General features: G+C 31.9%; 1 protein-coding gene across 1 annotated transcript; it reads left to right on the forward strand.

The window, feature by feature from the left end:
• The first annotated feature begins 3,002 nt into the window (after positions 1 to 3,002).
• On the forward strand, positions 3,003 to 18,558 carry LOC134711108 (uncharacterized). The gene is made up of 11 exons (XM_063571552.1): positions 3,003 to 3,110; positions 4,458 to 4,660; positions 4,791 to 4,931; positions 8,019 to 8,154; positions 8,800 to 8,961; positions 9,696 to 9,838; positions 11,105 to 11,269; positions 13,964 to 14,004; positions 16,937 to 17,056; positions 17,405 to 17,518; positions 18,416 to 18,558. The coding sequence occupies exons 1-11, from the start codon at positions 3,003 to 3,005 to the stop codon at positions 18,556 to 18,558; spliced, it is 1,476 nt and encodes a 491-aa protein (XP_063427622.1).
• The last annotated feature ends 3,698 nt before the right edge of the window (positions 18,559 to 22,256 follow it).

A 22,256-nucleotide genomic window follows, 5' to 3' on the forward strand; every position in this document is an offset into this window, starting at 1 on the left:
GCCTCAAACTTCAGGATCATCTTATAAAAAATTTTGGACCATTTGTTAAACCCTTGTGTAAAATTGAGAATGGAAATGGGGAATGTACCAATGAGACAACAACCCGACCATAGAAAAACAACAGCAGAAGGTGTCTACTTTAGTCGATTCCATTATTTGAAATGCATTAGTCATTAAAGACGCTCATACGTATTCAAGCTTACATATGAAAAATCTATCAAATATGCCATGATATGTCACTTTTCGGATGTTTTTCAAAAATAAATGTGACTGCATCCATATTCCCTCATAACTTTTAAAGATGTTATGTATTATGGTCAAATACAAATTACATTCAAATATTAAGAACGAACAAAAATGCGGCCACTTCCATTTAAGAGGGAAACCGTCTACATTTTAACTCAAGTGCTAACATTGTGAAGCATTTTGCATTACTTAATGATGATATCCGGTACATGTGCACTGTTATGTCAAGCACAGCCCATATCTCGGTTACAGAAGTTTTCTACTAGTAAATAGTTAAAAGTTTATATTCTAACAATTCTGTAAAACTGCTACATTTTGGGACCAAAAGGGGGTCTTACTGAACCTACTTCTTTGATGCCTTGTTTATCATGGTTTCACGTTTTTTCCGTTTGTCCATTTATCATTTAGACTACTTGCGGTATCACGTTTTTTCGTCTTTATTTTTGTTTGGTTTGTCCAATTATCATTTAGACTAAGTGCGGTACAATCATTGGTGTGTATTGTTTCTTTTATGTTTTTTTTTTTATTTACGAATGATAATTGACAGTCATCATTGTGTGTTTCTTTAATTACATTTCAGTTACCCGTTCAAATAATAAAAATAAAAATAAAAAATTACGGAACTCCGATTAAAAGTCCCTTATCAAATGACAAAAATCAACAGCTCGATATCATCAAAAGAATATATATCAACTGTTATGTGCTTGGTACAAGCATTTTCTAAAAAATGACTGAAGTTTTGTCTGGATCAGGTTTAAAGGAAAACATTATATAAAAATGAGGTCAAAGATTGTAATTTGTATGCATATCAAAAAAGTCAAAATAAAGTACAAAGTTGAAGAGCATTGAGCACCAAAAGATCTAAAAGTTTTACCAAATACAGCTAAGGTAATATAATCTTGAGGTAGAAAAGCCTCAGTATTCATAAACATTATAAACATTCAAAAGTAAAATGCTTTAGGGTTACTGTTTATGTTTATTGGTAGGTTAATGTGTTAGTGGTATGTCGTTTCGTTCTCATGAAAACTACTAAACATTCCCTTTTAATCAAGTCACAATTTACAAGGCGTCACACTTGTTTTACTAGTTGGTAAGATAAGTGTTTTATTTAATACTAACTGTATGAATTAGATGTCGAAAATTATTGGATTAAAACTGTAACCTATTTATTCGGGAATCTTAAAACACGTTATGAAGGGTGCTTTCGAAATATTTATGAACTTTTGTCAATTTTATTTATATCACCAATACTATATTTCAATTCAAATCAAAGTTAAAATTGGGTATTTTGAGAAATTGCCTGACACGTTCAGATACTTATCCTGGTTCATCTTGTGACAATTAAAAAGTTTACCATGAATCGAATGGAATGTGCACAATTTCAAAATATCCAGTAATGTATATCAACGATTTTTTTTTACCCTTATCATTGTATTTTTTGAAAGCCGATTTCTGTATTTAGTGGTTAAATTATAAAGAAAACATAAGTTGATATTCAAGTTTCAAATTTAAAAATACGTTTATTAAGATACGGAATACCCATAAAAATGCATTAATCTTACAAAATCAACATAAAAAATATTTACCAGAAACTTCGTAAACTTCAACTACTGGTCTATATTGTGTTTTCTTCTCATTTGTCTAAGTTATTGGAAAGTATATACGATATGCAAATTAACAATTAAAGTCAAAGTAAAACATTATACAGCCCAACATTGGTCGATATTATTCGTAAGAATTGCACTGGTTGGCAACAGAGTGTGATTTCAACTCACTAAATCCTGGATTTTGATAATTTTTTCCGTTTTGAGAGGCATCATTTCATTAATACTCTCATCACCATACGGATATTTTGTTAATAAAAAGTGCTGTTGAAATAAAAAAAAAATTTAAATAACTTAGTAAAAAGACGTTCCTCGTGCAAAGCTCTGAATTATTGTCATGTTTTGGCTATTCTTTTGTCTTTTTTTAGTTTATAAACTGTTGAATTGTTGAGCATATTTTTGAATTTTCGAATTTTCGGCTTCATAAATTAACAGATATCTATTATCGAAATGAGCATCAAGTGCATAAAGATGTGAACCGTTTATGTAAATAACGATCAATATCAAATAATCTTCTAAAAATACAATTCCAAAATTGTAAACTTGATTTCAAAATAATCTTGTTCGGAGAAGTGACACAATTGTAAATTTAAAAAGGTGTTCCAAAGTAATATGCACTTCGTTTAATAATATGAGTCATAAATTATGATAACTAAAACTTACAGGATATCATAATGACGTGTAAATTACTTTATTCAAAGACACCTACCTATATATATATATTCTGTTTTGAGAGGCATTATTTCATTAATACTCTGTTTATGAAATGCATCCGCAAATGAATGAATCGCATTTCTAAATAAGAAATTTGGATATGAGAAAACACATTAATACTCAACAAATAGATACCATAGAAATCATCTAAATATAAAAGTCTTTCTTGATCTGAACGAGACATCAATGATGAAGTGGTAAATAGAAATATATTGACTCTACTTGTCATTAATGACAGCTCTTTAAATGAGTCAAGCTGCAATTCTTCGAACATAACTTCCTTCTGTACAAGGAAGGAGGACAAAAGTTTTTGTAAGATATATTGCTGCAATGCTTATCTTGTTGGCTACTGATTGGACATTTCGTGTCTTGGACTGGTATAAAGTAAAAGATACTAATAATGTCAAATATCTTCACCATTGTTGATGTTGACAAAACATGAATATTGCAGTAGTTTTTCTAGTACAGATCTCTATACTGGTTGTATATGGATCTCATTTTCGGGGTGGTACGGTTAGTTGGAAATACTTGGGTGATGGCAACAAGGTAATTAAGTATAACGCGGTCTTTTACGGTCAAACGTCATATCTATAATAACCAATTAATTCAAATAAAATAGGATGCATAGATAAAGATATATGGAAAAGTTAACACATCTACCCATGAAATAAAAAATAAAAAGGCAAAGCACGAACCATTATTAGTTTGTCAGTGAAAGAATCAATATAACTGTATAACCAGTTTTATTTGCTAATTGAAAATTAAGCGGAATAAAATAATTTAAGACAGCAGAGAAGATAATTCTGTGTAATTGGTTATTACTAACCGACTTAAATAAAAGAGTGAGCTTTTATTACTGTAAATGTATAATGTCTCTAGTCTAGGGGTCAGAGTGTTCTACTTAATTAAACGATAAATTGTTGAAATTAGATAACTTGTTTTCACGTGCAGAGAAATTTCTTTTATGTCCAATGCATGACCGGATATCATCTTTCTAATTGGTCAATGGCATTGCGGGTCAGCACGAGTTCACGTGTAAGTGCATTGTGATCACTTCCTTTTATCATCAGTATTTGATGTGTTAACTTGTGATTCTTATCAAACAATTTGTTCAAAATTATATGTGGATTAATTTTGGACTGGAGTGATTTCATTTTAGCTATTTCAGGTAAAATCGAACTATACTTTTATATTCTATGCTTACATTTTGAACAAACGTAGAGTTAATTTTTTTAACCACCCTTTCATTCGGATAAAACTCACTATTTAGATTTATGCCAAACATGAGCAGTTGGTCAAATTCATTTCTTTGTCAAAGAGATATTGGGTCAATTTGATTTTCATGTGGGTGGCGACACTATGCGTTTGCGATCAAAATGTAATTATTTACCATTTGTCTGATGATTAACCTGATTGTAATTTTACAAGTTACTGCATCCTTTACAGCATCATAATATGTGTAACAAGTGCTTTTTAATAAAGCTTCATCGATGGAAAACGAGAATATCTATAGCTTTCAGCAAATTCAAATACTAGAAATGAATATTTCATATCGCGTAACCCTAGTTAGTAAATAAAATATACTAATGCAAAACAAGGGCCATGTATAGGTCAAACTGCTTTATTAACGTAATAGAACCAAGTACAAGAGCAGGTTCCATGGCTTTATGTACGTGTAATTCTTTTATAAAATTTGTTACTTATAGAAACTACATTGTTTAGCAAACTGAAAACTTAACGACTTTTGTTATCTAAATACTGGCACTTAACATTCTGTAAGCCAAATATTCACATTAAAATCTAAAACACACGTTATCTTTTAATTTATAACATGCTTTGACGTACTACAGTTACAATGTGTACTTTTAATTTTTTCATGATATTCCTCATCAGGTTGAGTTTAAATACTCACTTAGTTGGGCGCATGGCCAAGGGAGTGGTGCAAACTGGAAGGCAGTTAACCTGAAGGATAATACCACATTAACTATTGGGTCTGGGAATTACAGTGTAGTGGCCAACAATTCCGCAGAGAATTGGCAACGAGGAGAAGCAACTTCTATTTATAATTTTCCAAACAAAGGACCTTATAGAGTCAGGTAAATGTTTTAATTCATTGTAATTTTTGTTTTCCAAATGTATAAGAAATAAAAATTTACGATAAAAATAATAAAGGGTACGCTCAAAAAGTACTGGATAATTAAATTGAGATACTTTTCTTTTATAAAGATTTACCGGTGCGGCTTGGATATCATTAGGATACGGAAGTGGTGGAAGCTGGAATATTCAGACGATTGTTGATTTAAACAATCGTTCAGATACACATAACCCAAACTACAGTCCGAGTACATTTAGCAGAGCAATTTACAGGTAAAAAATTAACAGTATTACTTTTATCTTAAAAAAATGTATGGCAAATCTTGATAAAAGATCAAATAAGTCCTATCTTGGACGGAGTATCATGCAATGATTTACACTTTAAAATTCATACAATAAAATTTTGGATGAAATTTTTACTGTAAAGCAAACACTGAAAACCACTCCCCTTTTATGGAGAAATGTGTCTTACATTATTTAGATTACGCAGATATGCAAATAATGATAAAGATATTTACAGCTTGTCTTAAAGGTGTCATACCACCAATTTAAAGTCCCTATCTGTTCAACCAAATTTTACATTTTTCACAGCTTTCTAAATACTTTACCTTAAGTTTAACTTCATAAAAACTTCTGGAAATCTTAAATTAGTATACTATGGAGTGCATTAATCCTCAATTTTGAATGCAAACTCATAAACAAGTAAATTTTAGCTCAAAATGGTCATAATATATTCCTCTTTCACCAAAAGTTTCATTTCTGCCAATTTGTCGGTTAGTTTAAGTAAAAAAGGACATCAAATGCACTATTTTTTGTCCGAGTAGGCCTACTTTCACATACGTTCTAAATTTGAGGGAGTAATTGGTGGTATGACACCTTAAGTCTATGCATTTCCCATCTTGGACGTATTTATAGTCGAAAGGAATTAACGGATAATATTGGAATAAATAAGGTAAATCTATAAAGTTTGGCTGCTTTCAAATTTGGATATCCATATCTTTTTAAGTGAAATAGTGATATAAAATAAATTTCATTTGAACATCAACTAAACGATTTGACATCATCAGTGAAAACATTAAACGGGCATAACCGTAAGTTAGAGAGACAATCACCCAGTAGTTTCTTCGCTAAGGGATGCCATTGTATTTCTTAATGTGTTTTTAGCTTTTGAATAAAAGTATATTTTAACTTAAATTGTGAAGACTACACACTTTTTACTCATTTGAGGTCATCAGGCATGGTCACATTTGTTCATCTTGTCACATTAGGAAAATTCATAAGAAACCAAGAAATTTTGATGTAATGATAAATTCTATCCAATTATTTGCAGAGAATAGATACTTCACTAAATATATTTTTCACACTGATCAAGAAATTTGAAAATAGCACAAACATTATAAAGAAACTAATTATCAACATTCTTAACGTTGTATCAACTATGAGTTTTCAACGTTGATATCTAAACGTTGATGCAACGTTGTATTTTCAAAGTTGAAATGACCTTTCATTTTCAACCTATTATTCAACGTTGATTCAACGTTTCAGCATGACGTTGTTTCAACGTTGAAGCAACGTTGATGTGCCCGCTGGGTCTCCCTCTCCCCCATCTTAATCCGAAACTGGATTAGACCGCAATGATAGATCTCCCAAAAAGTTTCCAAACAAATCATTTACCCTGTTTCGCATAGCTAAACCCCTTTTGCATACCACGTATAACGCCATTTTAGAAAATCTTGAAATTGTTCTGGAACTCCTCAGTTGAAATGTATGTCAAAACTTATTCATTACCGCATCTCACTCAAATAAAAAAAAAGGTATTTTATTCGGAGGCTTCGCTGGGTTTTCAACGTCAAGGCGTGACGTCATAAATCGAACGATGTCTTATTTTGACATATGGCGCCCAGTTACTGTCTTTTCATGCATGGGACGAAGCGAAATCATATTAAAGAAGCGTCAGCAAGAGGGCTTAGCTGCAGTCTGTTAGCGAAGGCTATTCAGTTTTGAGGGAGGCTAGGAGGATGAGCAAGTTTGATGAAAATTCAAACATAAAGGCGGTCATATTATTTATGTTCAATCCGCCTGGGCAATAATATGTTAAAACATATTCTGATATCTCCAAATTAACTCCAAATCTTACCCTATTTACCCCCCCTCAGCGTGATCAACTGTTAACCCCTTAAAGAAATTTATCTTTCGTGATACAGAACACCTTTTATGGGATACATAGACAGATTGAAACAAATACAATGTAGAGCACTTAAAATAAAGACTCAAATGTATACGTGTATTTTTGTTAAAAATATGAAAATATAATACCATCACAAACGAAGATTGGTCAATGAAAAGAAAAGTGCGCTCACTGCATATCCCTCAAAACAACAACTGCTAATACTTCTTTCCGGGCTTTCTTGGATACAAAAAATGTATGAGATATCAGAATATTAATATTTCATGTGTGATAAGACAAGATTATTTATTATCATCTAATTATATATAAATGGGCCAACATATCTATTTCTAGAATCTGCCAGAACACCACCTCAGAATCACACGATTGTTCTTTTTCATATCATCTACTACTAGTATTTGATTCTGTTAAAATAAGACGACCAGATCAATACATGGCGAAATCCGTATCGGCCTACATCCCTCGGGACTGATATTGGTGTCTCGTGATGATACAGCTTGCGATACGGATTTTGCCATGTTTTATTTATGTAAATTATATACTTAGCATTGCTATGATAGCTTTTGCACATGTGTAATGAGCAGAATTACACAAGCCATAATTTTCCACCCGTACTTATATCTATATTAGGTTCATCTCGTGCACAAAACCCATAAAAGTGCCTATCGTGCAAGTTACTTCCGGTGTTTCCAGTATCGTTTTTTTTACTTTTCCATTGTGACATCAGATATTTTTTATGTCAAAATTTACGGGAACTTTTGTGGGGATAGTACTTTCTAACAATTGGCATTGACAATGATAAATCATTTCTTAGTACAACAAACATGGAGTAATAATGATCATAAAACTCTTCCAAATTTTCGATGTTTCAAAATGCCTCTTTAGGAAATGCTACCATAAATATGTATGGAGGTAATGATGCTGCCGTTGGACAATTATAGTATATTTAATTTAATTCATAATTTAACATCTTTATAGAGTTTTTGACTGTTTTAGTTATTGCATTTGGGGTGGTTTTTTTTTGTCTTACATAAAACTATTGTCGGAAATATATGATAAAGCGATTAACTCATGGCCTTTTCAATATCAGAATAAGTATCATCCCGAGACCCCCAACCTGATATGGAAACGACCATGTATTAACCTCTATTTATCGAATAATGTATTTTTAGAGTTCAGTTTGGCTGTAAAATTAGAATACAGATTCCAGTCATTGATGTGGATGGAGATACCGTCCGGTGTAGGTGGTCAACTTCTACAGAAGCAGCTTCGATATCTAAACTGTTACCCAATGCTGTTCTAAATGAAGTAAGACGATAGTTCCCTTTATATTTAGTTTTTTTTCCTAGTGGAACAAAAACTGCATAAACATCTAGTGCATCATAAATTTTCTGACGTCAGACACGTAAATCAATGAATGTATTTGTAAATAGATGTTTTTGTGTTCAGTTAAATTGTTCCTTTTACAATTGTTACACGATGATGACTGTCGTACAATATTTTACTATTTTATTTATTGTGTCTGTTAAAATAACGCATCATTGTAAATATAACGGGATTTGATGAGACTGTAATAAAAGTGAGATGGTCAGCGATATAAAACCAGGTTTAATCAACCATTTTTTTTCCTTTGACAATGACTGTACCAAGTCAGGAATATGACAGTTCTTGTCCTTTTGTTTTTTATATGTTTTGTTATTTGATTTTGCCATGTGATTATGGATTTTACGAATTGATTTTTCTCTTAGTTCAGTATTTTTGTGATTTTACTTTTTAATTTATCTTTATTACTTATCATTGATGTATATACATTATTATCGATATGTGTATCATGGTTGTCTTTGTTGTATGTTATTCAACTTTTAGAAGATCCATTTTTAAAAGTAAATAATAGATTTTGATAATTTATACGGATTCGCTTGATTTTAATTCCTGACATTTTTTATACTTCAGAATAAATGTTTGATTGAATTCTCTGCAGTTCCAGGGAGCAATTATACGCTTAACAATTGGTATGCTGTTGCACTTACTATGGAAGACTATCCTCGAACGACAATTAATATAGACGGGAAAATATATACACCTAACACTCCCATTACAAGTGTACCTTTGCAGGTAAGTTTGAGTGTGTATGAACGGAAAAAAGACATAAGTCAATAAATAAAAAATCCATTTAACGAATTATACCATCAACCCAAATCGAACACATGGTTTTAATTTGTTTAATAATTAACACTGCAAATAAAGGAGATGTTTTAGGAATAATAATCGTTGAGGTACTTCCCTATTTACCATCTATTTACAGTATATATGACAATACCTTTCGTTTAACTGGATTTTCGGTACAAGGACTCCAGAGTAGATATCTATTATAATTATCTCTTACTTTTGGTGCTCCAATTGAAAAGCAGTTTGGAAGGTTTACCCAGTTTTTGTTTTTCCAGTAACGAGTGACGATATTGTACTAAGCACAAACGCACTTAAACAAACCAAAATGCATCCCTTAACCGCACCACTTGGTACGACTAAAATGTAGATACACCTCATGTCACTGCGAGACCAAATCATTATTTTTACCTGAAGAAAAATATGCTGGGTAACCTACGGTATATTTTTTCTTATTTGTTTTCTTCCAAAAACCTAAACCTCCTCTTTTTCATTCCGTTGGAAAACTGAGTCGATATATTAGTAATGGTTTGCACAATAATATAAAAGTAAGCAAAATAAGAATTGAATTTTAAAATACCGACTTATAGAAAACAAATATATTCGTGAGACAAATTAACGTTTCCAAAATTTATAGTTAAGTTTGCTTATAACTTATAGAAACCGTTTTCCTTTTATCACAGTTTTTAGTGCGTGTGGAAGCGTCGCCTAGTCAATGTAATGACAAACCCGTCTTTGTATCTCCAAGGCCATCTGAAGGAATAGTGAAAGTTTTAAAAGCAACGCACACATTGAATGTCAAGTTTTATGTGCAATCTAAAACTAGGTAAGATACTTTTCTAGTGATGACAAATTTAATGAAATCACAAGTGCACTTTTCCGTTGTATATTTTTATTAACTGTATTTTTATTAGTTGCATACTGTAATGTGAAGAAATGTCCATAGAAAATTAAAGGATGTTCTGTTCAATTTTCCAATACTGTATGGCTAAACGATTTGGTTATTTAACTTTTGATCTTTTGAGTATGATTTTATCTAGAAATTGGACTACAAGGGTCGGTTGAAAACAAAAAATTTCTACAAAAGAGATAATTTCAGCTTCCAAATTGTGACCTTTTCATTTTTGAAACCAATATTTCCAAATGATGAGGTTTAAATCATCACTTAGTAAGTTTTACGGATACCATCACGAGTTGGTTGACCGTTATGGAATGTCCGTTGAACAGATACTGTGGGATATGTTCGTTGTGTCATGGCTACAGCCCCATTACCTTTTTCATCTCGTGTGGCCTACCGAATTGGACTACTTACCGGCTTTGAAAAATAATGAGCAACACGACGAATGCCACATGTGAAGCAGGATGTGCTCTCCCCTCCGGATCAGCTAAAATCACCCCCAGTTATGTGTGGGGTTAGTGTTGCTGCTGTTCCCCATTTCGTGGCATGTTAACCTATAGTTTTATGCATCGTTTCAATATAATGGAATATAATGAGATTGTCGTACAAGGGCAAGGTTTAGCTCTATAAAACCAGGTTCCATCCACCATTTTCGGCATAAGAAAATATCTGTACAAAGTCAAGAATATGACAGTTGTTATCCATTCGTTTTATGTGTTTGAGCTTTTGATTTTGCCATTTGATTATGGACTTTCCGGTTTTTTTTAATTTTCCTGGGTGTTCAGTATGTTTGGTTTTTTACTTTTATGTAGCTATCGGCAATTATTTCAGGCAAAAACATTCTAACGAATTAAGTAATAATAGATACTTCGACCAAGAAAAACGTTTTTTCTGATGCAAAAATTGACTTTAAGTATAAACGATCTTTTCTTTTCTTTGATTTATATTTGCATTATATGATATGAGTACTGGCTTCAGGCCTACAATATAAAATAAAATACGTTATGCGGGTTTAATGACCTGTAAAAGTTAAAAGTCTTTGTTTTAATTTCAAATCTTTGATAAAACAATGTTTTAAGTAGTATTTCAAAAGACACTGTCATCGAAACAATTATTATTAAATGGTTGTTTAATTCTACAAGTAAATTGTGTGATACGATTTTTTTGGAGTTGAACTTTACAAATATTTCCTAGTTTATTGGCCATAGACGTTGATGGTCCAAGAGATCTTTTAAAGTCCAATATAAAGCCCGATGATCAAGGAAGACCAAATACATGGTTAGTTGAAGTTACATGGAGACCACAACAATCAGATCAAGGAACCCACATTATGTGCGCGTCTGCAGAAGATCAGTTTCGGTGAGTGAAAGAAATATATATGTATACACTCTACTAAACTAAATTATAAAGACATTAAGTTATTCTTTTTTAAATGACGTTTTCTGGGGCTTGTGGTAAATCTGGAGGGTAACAGTCCGCCATCAGATATATATTGTTTTCTACCTTCTATAAGAGTGTAACTCCTTTATCTCTGTTCTATTTGTCAATCAAAACAAAATACAGACAAAAACCGAGAGTGCACAGGGTATTCAACCTAAACAAACGAAGTTTCTAACTTATAACTTTGAGATCCTTATGACAAAAGAGATGATTTCAGCTTCCCAGTTGTTAACTTTTCATTTCTTTGTAGTAACAATCCAGCAGCGCCTGCATACGGAGTCTATATCTCTCAATTGATACGATATTCATGGGCATGTATTTCCTGTTATGATTTCCATGATAGACGGTTGCTTCTCACAAGGAAGCTATTAAACCAATAGTTCCAAATGGTGAAGTAGAAATCATCACATCGTAAAATTTACGGACGACATCACAAGTTGGTTAACCGTTATGGAATTTCCCAGATGATATCGGATATGTTTCTTTTTGTCGTAACTGAAATCCCGTTCCATTTTAACGAATGTGACCTACCCAATTAACCTTTTAAGCGTTTTTTTAAAAGCATAAGCAACACAACGGTGGCAACATGGGGAGCAGGATCTGTGACCTCTTTCATGGAGTACGAAAATATTTGTTATGTTTATCAATTAATTGCAACAATGAAATGTTTTTAGAATATCCGATTTTTTCTACTTGATCGAAATATTACTCTTGAATAGTGATAAACTACTATTGCCTCAATAAACATACTGAGTGATCTCCCTAAAGGAACAACTTTGTATATTCAAAAAAGGGAGGTTATGGTTTTTCCCAAAATAAAATCTGTTCCAACCATATAATGAAAAAACTATTGTTGTCAAGCAGACGACAAAACATATTCTTAATCTAGATTTTCCCAAGACTTTATACCGTTAAATTTAAAAAATAAAATTTCTGACTCAAACAAAAAATGCTTACCGATCACTCCCCTTTCCCATTGAAGTTAAATGGTTGCTCTATAATGGCACCCTAAAACTCAAGAGTGCGAAGTTGATCATAGAAATATTAAGAGAACAAAATGTTAAAGTGTATTCCAGTTTTTGATAGTTGAACACTGTTGTGAATAAGCTCATCAAAGATACAAGGATTGAAACTTTATATTTGCGCCAGATGGGCTTTCGTCTGCAAAAGACTCATCAGTGATACTCGAATCAAAACATGTTAAAAAGCCAAATTAATTGCGAAATTGAACAGCATTGAGAACCAAACATTCCTAAAAGTTTGCCAAATACATTTTAGGGAATCTATTCCTGAGTTAGAAAAAAAACTTATCATTTCAAAACGAAAATTTGTAAACAGTTAACTTATAATTCTTACATTATCAATAAAAGGTCTTTCAAATGATAGAAAATTATATTGAATCTCAGATTGCAAAACAAACTGAAACATTTGAAATGTTATGCGCCTCAAGGGCACTTCTGGATATACCTTTATCTCAAACGCTCAAAGTTAAAAGTTGAATAATTGAATGGAGTGGACATTAAATTACCGAAACATTTGTTCAAAAGAGATCTTTCAATCAGTGTAATCCATATTGATACAATTTTGCTTGCAGGATTACTTTTTTTTAGCTTTTTAGTTTTCATAATAATTCTTAATAGTTATCAAAGGTACCAGGATTATAATTTTGTACGCCAGATGCGCGTTTAGTTTAAATTAGACTCATCAGTGACGCACATATCAAAATATTTCAAAAGCCAAACAAGTACAAATTGAAGAGCATTGAGGATCTACGGTATTGGCCGAGTGCTATTTCAATAATAACCCTCTTTACAGGTTATGCGTCTCATGCGCTTTTTCATCAGGAAATGTCAAAATCATAGTATAAAAAAGCCAGGGTTGTGTGAGTACCGAAATTTGTGAAGAGCTAAATGAACAAAAGTGACCATAAAATTAGATAATTAAATCCTGGTATCCATGATGAGTTAATCTACAACCACTGGGTGGGTGTTAAGCCGCTTCATCAAGTCGTTATGTTAATATTCAACAGCGATACCTACATTATCACTCGCAGAGAGAGAACTCTAAATCAATCGAGGTGGTAGGATGACAACATTGGTGGAGGTTTCTCGTCGAGGATATCACCATCCCAGTATTCAGTACTTTTGTTTCGACAATAATTATTATTGACATGCTGAAACCTATAGATTATCTGTTTCAAAACATAGTTTTTGTGTTTTTACATATTTGATTAGAGTCTTTTGTTGACGAAAAGCGCGCCTAGTGTATTAGTGTTTAATAATGATTTCTATGATAAGTTTAGAATAGTCAACAGTAAATATATATATGTATTTATAAAAGTGTAAAACGGTAGATTTTTGCTAATGGTACAAACAATTGCAAATTGAATATCGATAGTTGTATAGCATAAAGCATTCATGGTAATAAAATGAAAAGCAATATCAAGCGCTTTCAATATTAGTAACATTTTCCCAATTATTGCAAATTGTTGGGTTTTTTATGCATTTGCTTAAAATATAGATTCCAGGTAATATAATTTTATTATTCAATATCATATTGATAAACGATGGAAGTAATTATTATAAGAAACGAAGTTCTCCTTGTTTTTTACAGGAAACTAAGTGACACAAGATGTATAAATGTTATGGCATGGGGTAAGAATTTTATTAATTACTGGGGTCTTTTTTTTTTGTTATTTCAACGATTTATTTCATTCGCAATCCTAATATGTCGAAAAACTAAAACAAACAGTCAAAAATGATTTCTGAGCTACCCACCAGATCATGTGACGACTTTGAATCAGTTGATGGTATATTGTTGGTGTATTCTACAAAATAAACATGCATTGATAGGTTTAACGAGTTCTAGAAACTGGGAGTAGTCTAAAAATGGTACTTTGTCATTCTTTACTATTTTCTTGTTGTTTTACATCAGTATCTACAGCCCGTAACAGAGAAGTGATCGAATTGGTGTTTCTTTACCGTCAAAATTAGCTACGTTATCGACAAACTTAATTGAGTAGTTACCGAACTATTGGTACTTTAACGTTAAAAAGATTGACGATGCTGACAAACTTTCATGTGTCTATAATCAAGTTTAATACCGGTAATATTGAAAATAATTCTAATAATATGAAACAAAATATGTCCATGCACCATTTCGATTGGGCAAAAAGTAGTTATTTCACAGAAAAAAGATTTATGGAAGGACGTCCTGATAGTATTATTTCCTTACAATTTTACCCAAAACTAAAAGAAATATACTGGTAAACAACTAAAAAGGAGTTTGATAGGAATGAAGTCCTTTATTTTTTCAGACTACAATGTGTACCGTATTTGTGATGGATTTGAATTCAATCAATAACTTTGAAATGTGTTCTTATATGTATACACAAAAAGGAGGACTGGTATTTGTACTTCTGTTAGAATATGTCTTCGTCCGTTTCACATGCCAAATTTTTTTCTAGTACATTTTAAACGGGAAAATTTTGTTGAGAATTTTTTTAATATGACAAAATAACTAGCAAAACTATATCTTGCAATGGCACACACAGAGAATATTTTTTTTAGTAAAAATCAGTAAAAAAAATTCTCCAAACTATACCATGGCCAGGACCTGACAATTTTTAGCAGTGTACAAATGAAAATCGTCCGGAAAACTGCGCTTGCTGTCATTTTGAGGGATCATGCAACATTTCACCTATTACACATAAACAACATAGGTTCTCAATTACTAAAAAAAGCTCTAAAAGATAATTTCAAATCAGAGTAAACATATTAACTTCCTTATAAACAGTCGAATTTGTCTATAGGTTACACAAAGCTGGTTCTTAAAACGTTTGTATTAGGGAAAACATTTTTCTTTGATTTTAAAACATGTAGGGGAACGGATTTCCTAACCATTCACATATATAATATTCCGTATTTCTGATTTTTTGTTCGATAACGTAAATTATACGACTTTTTTTATGACTACGTGAACTTGTGCCATTTATCTTTGCTGGTCTTTAGGAAGACAATTTACAATTGTGCAGTGAACAGATGCACTTATACATAACCTTATAATTCTGTTTGGAAACAAAAATAAATTCCCAATATATAAATATACATGTATGAATATACATGTATTATATGTCGTGTACATGATTGGATTTTGTAGATATAACAACCGCACAGACATCATCATGGATTCGAGGCTTTCATATTCAAGGTTTTGAATTCTACCCTTGTTGAAAACCTGTGGAGACCTCTACAGTTCCTTAAAACATCAATTATATTTTTGTAAATTGAGTGCCGTTTCCCTGAACATGTTAACACTTAAGTCATCTCTTTTCATTTTCATATTTTTTCCCTGTTAGTCTCTGTTGTCTTGATTGTTGGAACGATTAGTGGTATCTAACAATACTTACGAAAACTTTCTGAGAATTATGAATATTTCTTCTCTGTCGAAGAAAATGAAATGCCGTACATCACATCTTATAGAGGTTAAAATTTCAAATATTCGTCAATAACTTAAGATATAGAGCAGTTTTGTCTTCAACATTTCAAATGTTAAAGGGTACATTTGTATTTTTTACTTCGATTTAAAGGAAATGTATTTCAGTTTTTTTTGTGACAAAGTACAAGCATGTCGGTATTGCAACAATGTATGATTGACATAATCCCGGGGACATAATAAACAGATAGGTATGAAAAAGAAAAGATATGGGGTATTCTGTGTCAGACGAAAGAAAAACTATTAGTGTTGAATCCCATAAATATTCAAAGTGCAAGAAGTATATCATAACTCCATTGAGCAAATCGATGAGGTCATGTTTATTGTAGAAACGATGGATGCAACCCCGATAAAGCCATGACCAATGAAAAATTGTTTTACTGTGTAAAAAAACTTCGACTTAAACAATGAAAACTTACACGTTGGACATGAAATATATTGTCGATGAAGAAAATTAAATTATGTCACTTCTGAAATAAGTTTATCGATAACGTAACTTATTCTGACGGTAAAGAAACGCGAATTCGATCACTTCTCTGTTACGGGCTGTACTTGTTTCTGATGGATCAAATGTTTGCAATATGTCTGTTATGCTAACTGTTTGAGTATACTTCCGTTGTTTTAAAGTTTTGTATTTTATCATCCCGAGACCTCATATAACTTATTCAAAGTCATGGGTTTAACTCATTGTTGGAGCTCTTATCAAAACATAAAGTATACATATGTAATCTAACACTAATCCTAGTGTTTCTGGCTTTTATATAGATTTCACGGTATGTTTTCCTGTTTCTGTTATCCATTGGCAATCATACTTCTTATTTCTATATTCTCTTCTTGTGATATCATTTCGATGCTCCCGATGTATTTTGTTATAGTTTTCTGAGTGATTTTGTGATATTTTAATTCAATAAGTTAAACTGTATTTAACTATCCAAAATAAATTAAATGGATTATGTATGAATATGCTAATTTCATTAAGTCACATTTGATAGGGTTGTCATTTGTTCTTTCTATATGCAATTTTTTAGTAAATGTGTTTTCTTGCAACAGTTTTTTTACTCATTTCACAAATGACAAACATTGTTCTTGCAGATATAGATCCATGTGATAGAAGCCCATGTCAGCACGAATCTACCTGTAAAAGAGTTGGATATACGTCAGATTTTATTTGTACTTGTGTGCATGGGTATACTGGAAATGTGTGCGAAACAGGTACTATGTTTTAGCTAGATAACAATGTATTTCAGTTAGAATTTGAATACTTGAAGTTACTTTTTATTTCATAAAGGGATATCACAAGGCTTCAAATCCAAAGTGATATCATTCGAATCATGAGAGATCTCATAATTCCTACTATCATTTATACTTTTATTTTATAGTACTTCGACTACATTCTAATACCTTTCAAGTAATTGTTCAATTATTTCAAAATTATTTTTTGGTACTTTTTAAGATATGCGATGTAACTATATCACGCATAAGTTAAAATTGTCTATATCTATATTTTATCCTTCACATAAAAATATACTCATACTCAAACTGATATTTTTCTTTTGATAGATATCAATGAATGTGCTTCAACTCCATGTCAACATGGCGGTGCATGCCTTGACCTTATTAATAACTACCGCTGTCACTGTTCATCTGGTTTCAATGGTTTAAACTGTGAAACAAGTAATTATGCTTTATTGTTTTCTCATTTCTAGCAATTGTATTCTTGAAATGTGGTATATAAAGTCACCAAAACAATGTGTTTATTGTTTCATCTCCATTATAAAATTACACAAGAGCCCAAATCTTACTTTTTGTGAAGTGAGTAATTTGTTTATTGCATTTTCTATTTGATGTCTATAACAATAAAATTTTCCATAGATGCTCATATATGCTGGGTACAAATTGGACTATAACCAGTTTATATTGATAAACAAAAATCTAGTTCAGCATACAGATAATTTAAAATGGATTCTTAACATGATACGGTTAATTCAGCGACAAATGTCCAACTTTTATTAGATGAATGATACAAAACAAAATTTTAAACCTATACATAGTTTTAACAAGTGAAAGTATATGATATCAATTAGAAAATGATTTCAAAATAAGAAGATGTGGTAAGATTGCTAAGGAAACAACTACCAACCGAGTTCAAATAAAGTGAATTCAAGCAGTTCTAGGCAATCATGCGGCCTCTAGCAATGAGAAAAGCTTGTACTGTATTGTATTTTATACATAAAAATATAAATGACAAAACTCAATCGAAAATATTACCACCTTAATTCAGAACGAAACATTTTACCAAACAAAATATAACATACATGACCCAACTACAACCACTAAACTTCTACAGGCTGTCGACTTTGGACAGGCATATTAAGAGTATAGCGGAAATAAATATGTTTGTTGGCGCTCAGCCCTTCTCCTAACATGGAGCAGTGGTAAAAAGCGTTTACACATTATTGAGGGTTTTTCATAATATTCTGCGACTACATATTACTTATTAATTGATAGTAGATTTGTTTATTCTCTCAATTCATTTTCAACCTAATCTTAATAACTGTATAATTCATTTAGACATAGACGAATGCAGGAGTTACCCCTGTATGAATGGTGCTACATGTACAGATCTAGTGGATGGGTATACATGTACTTGTATTAAAGGGTACAATGGGACTCACTGTCAAATAGGTACGACTTTACACTACCAGGCTATTTAGGTCTTTCCACTTTTCGTGGAAAGACCTTTTGTTTTTCTTCTGATTATTTTTTTTTTCTTCTGTCGTCTGAGATGCTTTTTTGTTTTACAACATATCGAATGGATGTTTGGCCAACGATTTTGTTCAGTAATGGAGGTTTCAAAACTCACCCTGTGTGACCGAACACTTATTCTTATAGGAGATATCTCATCACGTCCCCTTTTTCTTGTTATCGCTATATCTCTAGAACCGTATAAAATTTTTACAAACTGTTTTCACCAAATTGTTCGTCTACTCTTAAGAATGATTTGTTTTACTTTGACTGAGGTGATCAGAAGACATCTTATAGGAGTTATTTCCTTTTGAAAATTAAAAATAAACGATATGTTGGGTTAATTCATACAGTATAAGTTGTAGAGGCCTACAGTCTTTTGATATGAAGTCCTTGGTCCATATAAAGGAAATTGAGATCAAGGTCAAAGGTCAAGGTCATGTTTTAAATTTTGAATTTTGCTTGTTATCATTATTCAAAAGAAACTGTAACATTTAATGATATGATATGTTTGCAAAATCACTGTTTACAATAAGGCGCAACTTCAAATTATTCAGTCGAAGTGTTTTGGTTCACCCTTATAGGAGTTTTCTCCCCTTATGTATTTGAAATCATTATTTCTCCACAACCATACAAGTGATTGACCTCGGACCTTCTAATTTGAGTTCACTGACATATGACCTTGACATTGAGGTCAAGGTCAAAGGTCACGGTTATGTTATAAATTTTAATTTTGCTTGTTATCGTTATTCAAAAGAAACTGTAACAGTTAATGATACGATGTGTTTGCCAAATTACTGTTTACAACAAGGGACAACTTCGACCCATTAAAGTCGAAGTGTTTTGGTAAACCCTTTTATGAGTTTTCTCCCCTTTTGTTTTTGAAATCCGTATTTCTCTACAACCATACAAGTGATTGACCTCGGACCTTCTTATTTGAGTTCACTGACCTTTGACCTTGAATTTGAGGGCAAGGTCAAAGGTCAAGGTCATTATATAAATTTTGAGTTTTGCTTGTTATCGTTATTCAAAAGAAACTGTAACAGTTAATGATACGATGTGTTTGTCAAATTACTGTTTACAACAAGGGGCAACTTCAACCCATTTAAGTCGAAGTGTTTTGGTCAACCCTTTTAAGAGTGTTCTCCCCTTTGGTATTTGAAATCGATTTTTCTCTGCAACCATTCAAGTGATTGACCTGAGGTCTTTTGATTTGAGATCACGGACCTATGACCTTGAAATTGACGTCAAGGCCAAAGGTCAACTTGACGTTCTAGATTTTGACCTTTGCTTTAAATTTGTTTTTGTTCATTATAAAACAATTAAATCTTCTGCATATACCTATTTATCTTATTTTTCTATATCAGTTGAGGTACCAAATCACATCAACAAGGAGTGACCCTTTCTAACATCTTTTTCTAAATTTCATTCTAATTATCGAGGTGGAAAGACCTTCAATTGTTCTCTGAAGAATTGGTTTTGAATTTTTTTTGATGTGCTTCGATATTTTGTATCATCTAAAATTGAGAATGGAAATAGGGAATGTGTCAAAGAGACAACAACCCGATGAAAGAAAAAAACAACAGCAGAAAGTCACCAACAGGTCTTCAACGTAGCGAGAAATTCCTTTTTTTTTTTATTCAACAACAATATATCACATGCTGTTAACAGATTTCTTCACTGGTACAGCTATTTCAGTAAACATCCCTGTTTGTTAATACCTTAAGACTAGGGTATCTTCAGGTAGTATTTTTATAATTTTGTTAGTTTATATATTATTTGTCATTTATACAATGTTTATCATTAAATACATTAATTCTCTATAATTTTACAATTATAACTCTGAATATGAACTTAATATATATTGTAACTATCTGATAGAGGTTGGGGATAAAAACAGAATCACGCGAGAAATTCCTGCACCCGGAGGCGTCCTTCAGCTGGCCCCCAAAGAAATATATACTAGTTCAGTGATAATGAACGCAATACTAATTTCCAAATTGTACACAAGAAACCAACATTAAAATGATACAAGACTACCAAAGGCCAGAGGCTCCTGACTTGAGACAGGCGCAAAAATTCGGCGGGGTTAAACATGTTTGTGAGATCTCAACCCTCACTATACCTCTAGCCAATGTAGAAAAGTAAACGCATAACAATACGCACATTAAAATTCAGTTCCAGAGAAGTCTTAGTCTGATGTCAGAAGATGTAACCAAAGAAAATAAACAAAATGACAATAATACATAAATAACAACAGAGTACTAGCATTTAACTGACATGCCAGCTCCAGACTTCAATAAAACTGACTGAAAGATTATGATTTCATCATATGAACATCAGGCACAATCCTTCCCGTTAAGGGGGTAATATCTAACTGTTTGATCCGTAGAATAAAGCTTTTTTTTAATTTCGATACTTTCATAAGGCCACTAGACGACCGATTAATATCGCTTGGTCTTTAGTGAAGATAAATTTTCATTTCTATTCAACATATAATTTTTAATAATGAGCATTCGATGTTTACTTTGTTTTATTTGTTCACACTAAATACTTTGCATTATTTATTTGTTTCTTTAACCGTCCAATAATATCATGTCTTTCCAATGATTTAGACATAGATGAATGCTACAACATCCCTTGTTATAACAACGGAACATGTGTTGACGGTATAGATTACTGGACATGTCAATGTCTACAAGGTTTTGGAGGAGTCCATTGTCTAACAGGTATGTAAAATGTTACAACGGAACTTGTGTTGATGGTAAATATTTCTGAACATGTCAATGTTTACAGGGATTTAGAGGAGTCCATTGTCTAACAGGTATGTACAATAATACAACGGAACATGTGTTGATGGTATAGATTCCTGGACATGTCAATGTCTACAAGGTTTTAGAGGAGTCCATTATCATCGAACAGGTATAACAATGACTTTATGAATAAAGACGCCGTTTACAATCATTTTGATTATCTCGAAACAAGTTTTGTTTGTCTCTTTTAACTATCTAGATTGATATCAAAATAAATACGATGATGTGGTTCACGTGCCAATGTATAAATAGCCTTCAAACCAGAGCTTTGGCTCACACCGAACAGTAAGCCATAAAGGGCAACAAAAAGACAACAAAAAACACAAGAAAACAGGAAAACCAACAGTATAATCTATATAGATAAATTAAATGATAATAAAAAAATATATATGAACTTCACAAACATGCCCCTGACTTGGAACAAGTAAATACAAATGTCGTTGGTTAAACTTTAAAAAGGCTACAACATTCACTCAAACCATAGACTGTAGTGCATTTCATATCTTATCAAGTCTTATTTCGTATTTTGGTTAAATCCATTTTTTTTTTTTTTTAAATTCACTTGTCATACATAAATATTGATTTCTTATATTTTAAAAAGATATTGACGAATGCATCAGTAATCATTGTAAACACAATGGTACTTGTATAGACTTGGCTGACGGGTACAAATGTCAATGTACTAATGATTCGAAGGGAGAAAATTGTGAAACAAGTAAGTAAAACTGTAAAATTGGAAGAATTCTCTGAAACAAGTTAGTCTTCTTTTTATAGTGTCACTGTCAATGTTCTAATGGTTCCAAGGGAAAAAAACAGTGTAACTGTCAAAATTTAAAGACTGGAGACAATTACAT

Source organism: Mytilus trossulus, chromosome 3, assembly GCF_036588685.1.
Source record: "Mytilus trossulus isolate FHL-02 chromosome 3, PNRI_Mtr1.1.1.hap1, whole genome shotgun sequence".
NCBI classification, from domain to species: domain Eukaryota; kingdom Metazoa; phylum Mollusca; class Bivalvia; order Mytilida; family Mytilidae; genus Mytilus; species Mytilus trossulus.

Coding starts and splice junctions, on each gene's coding strand:
- LOC134711108 (XM_063571552.1), top strand. CDS start 3,003: ATGAATATTGCAGTAGTTTTTCTAGTACAGATCTCTATACTGGTTGTA. Junction 8,155..8,799: donor CCAATGCTGTTCTAAATGAA/GTAAGACGATAG, acceptor TTTATACTTCAG/AATAAATGTTTGATTGAATT. Junction 8,962..9,695: donor TTACAAGTGTACCTTTGCAG/GTAAGTTTGAGT, acceptor CTTTTATCACAG/TTTTTAGTGCGTGTGGAAGC.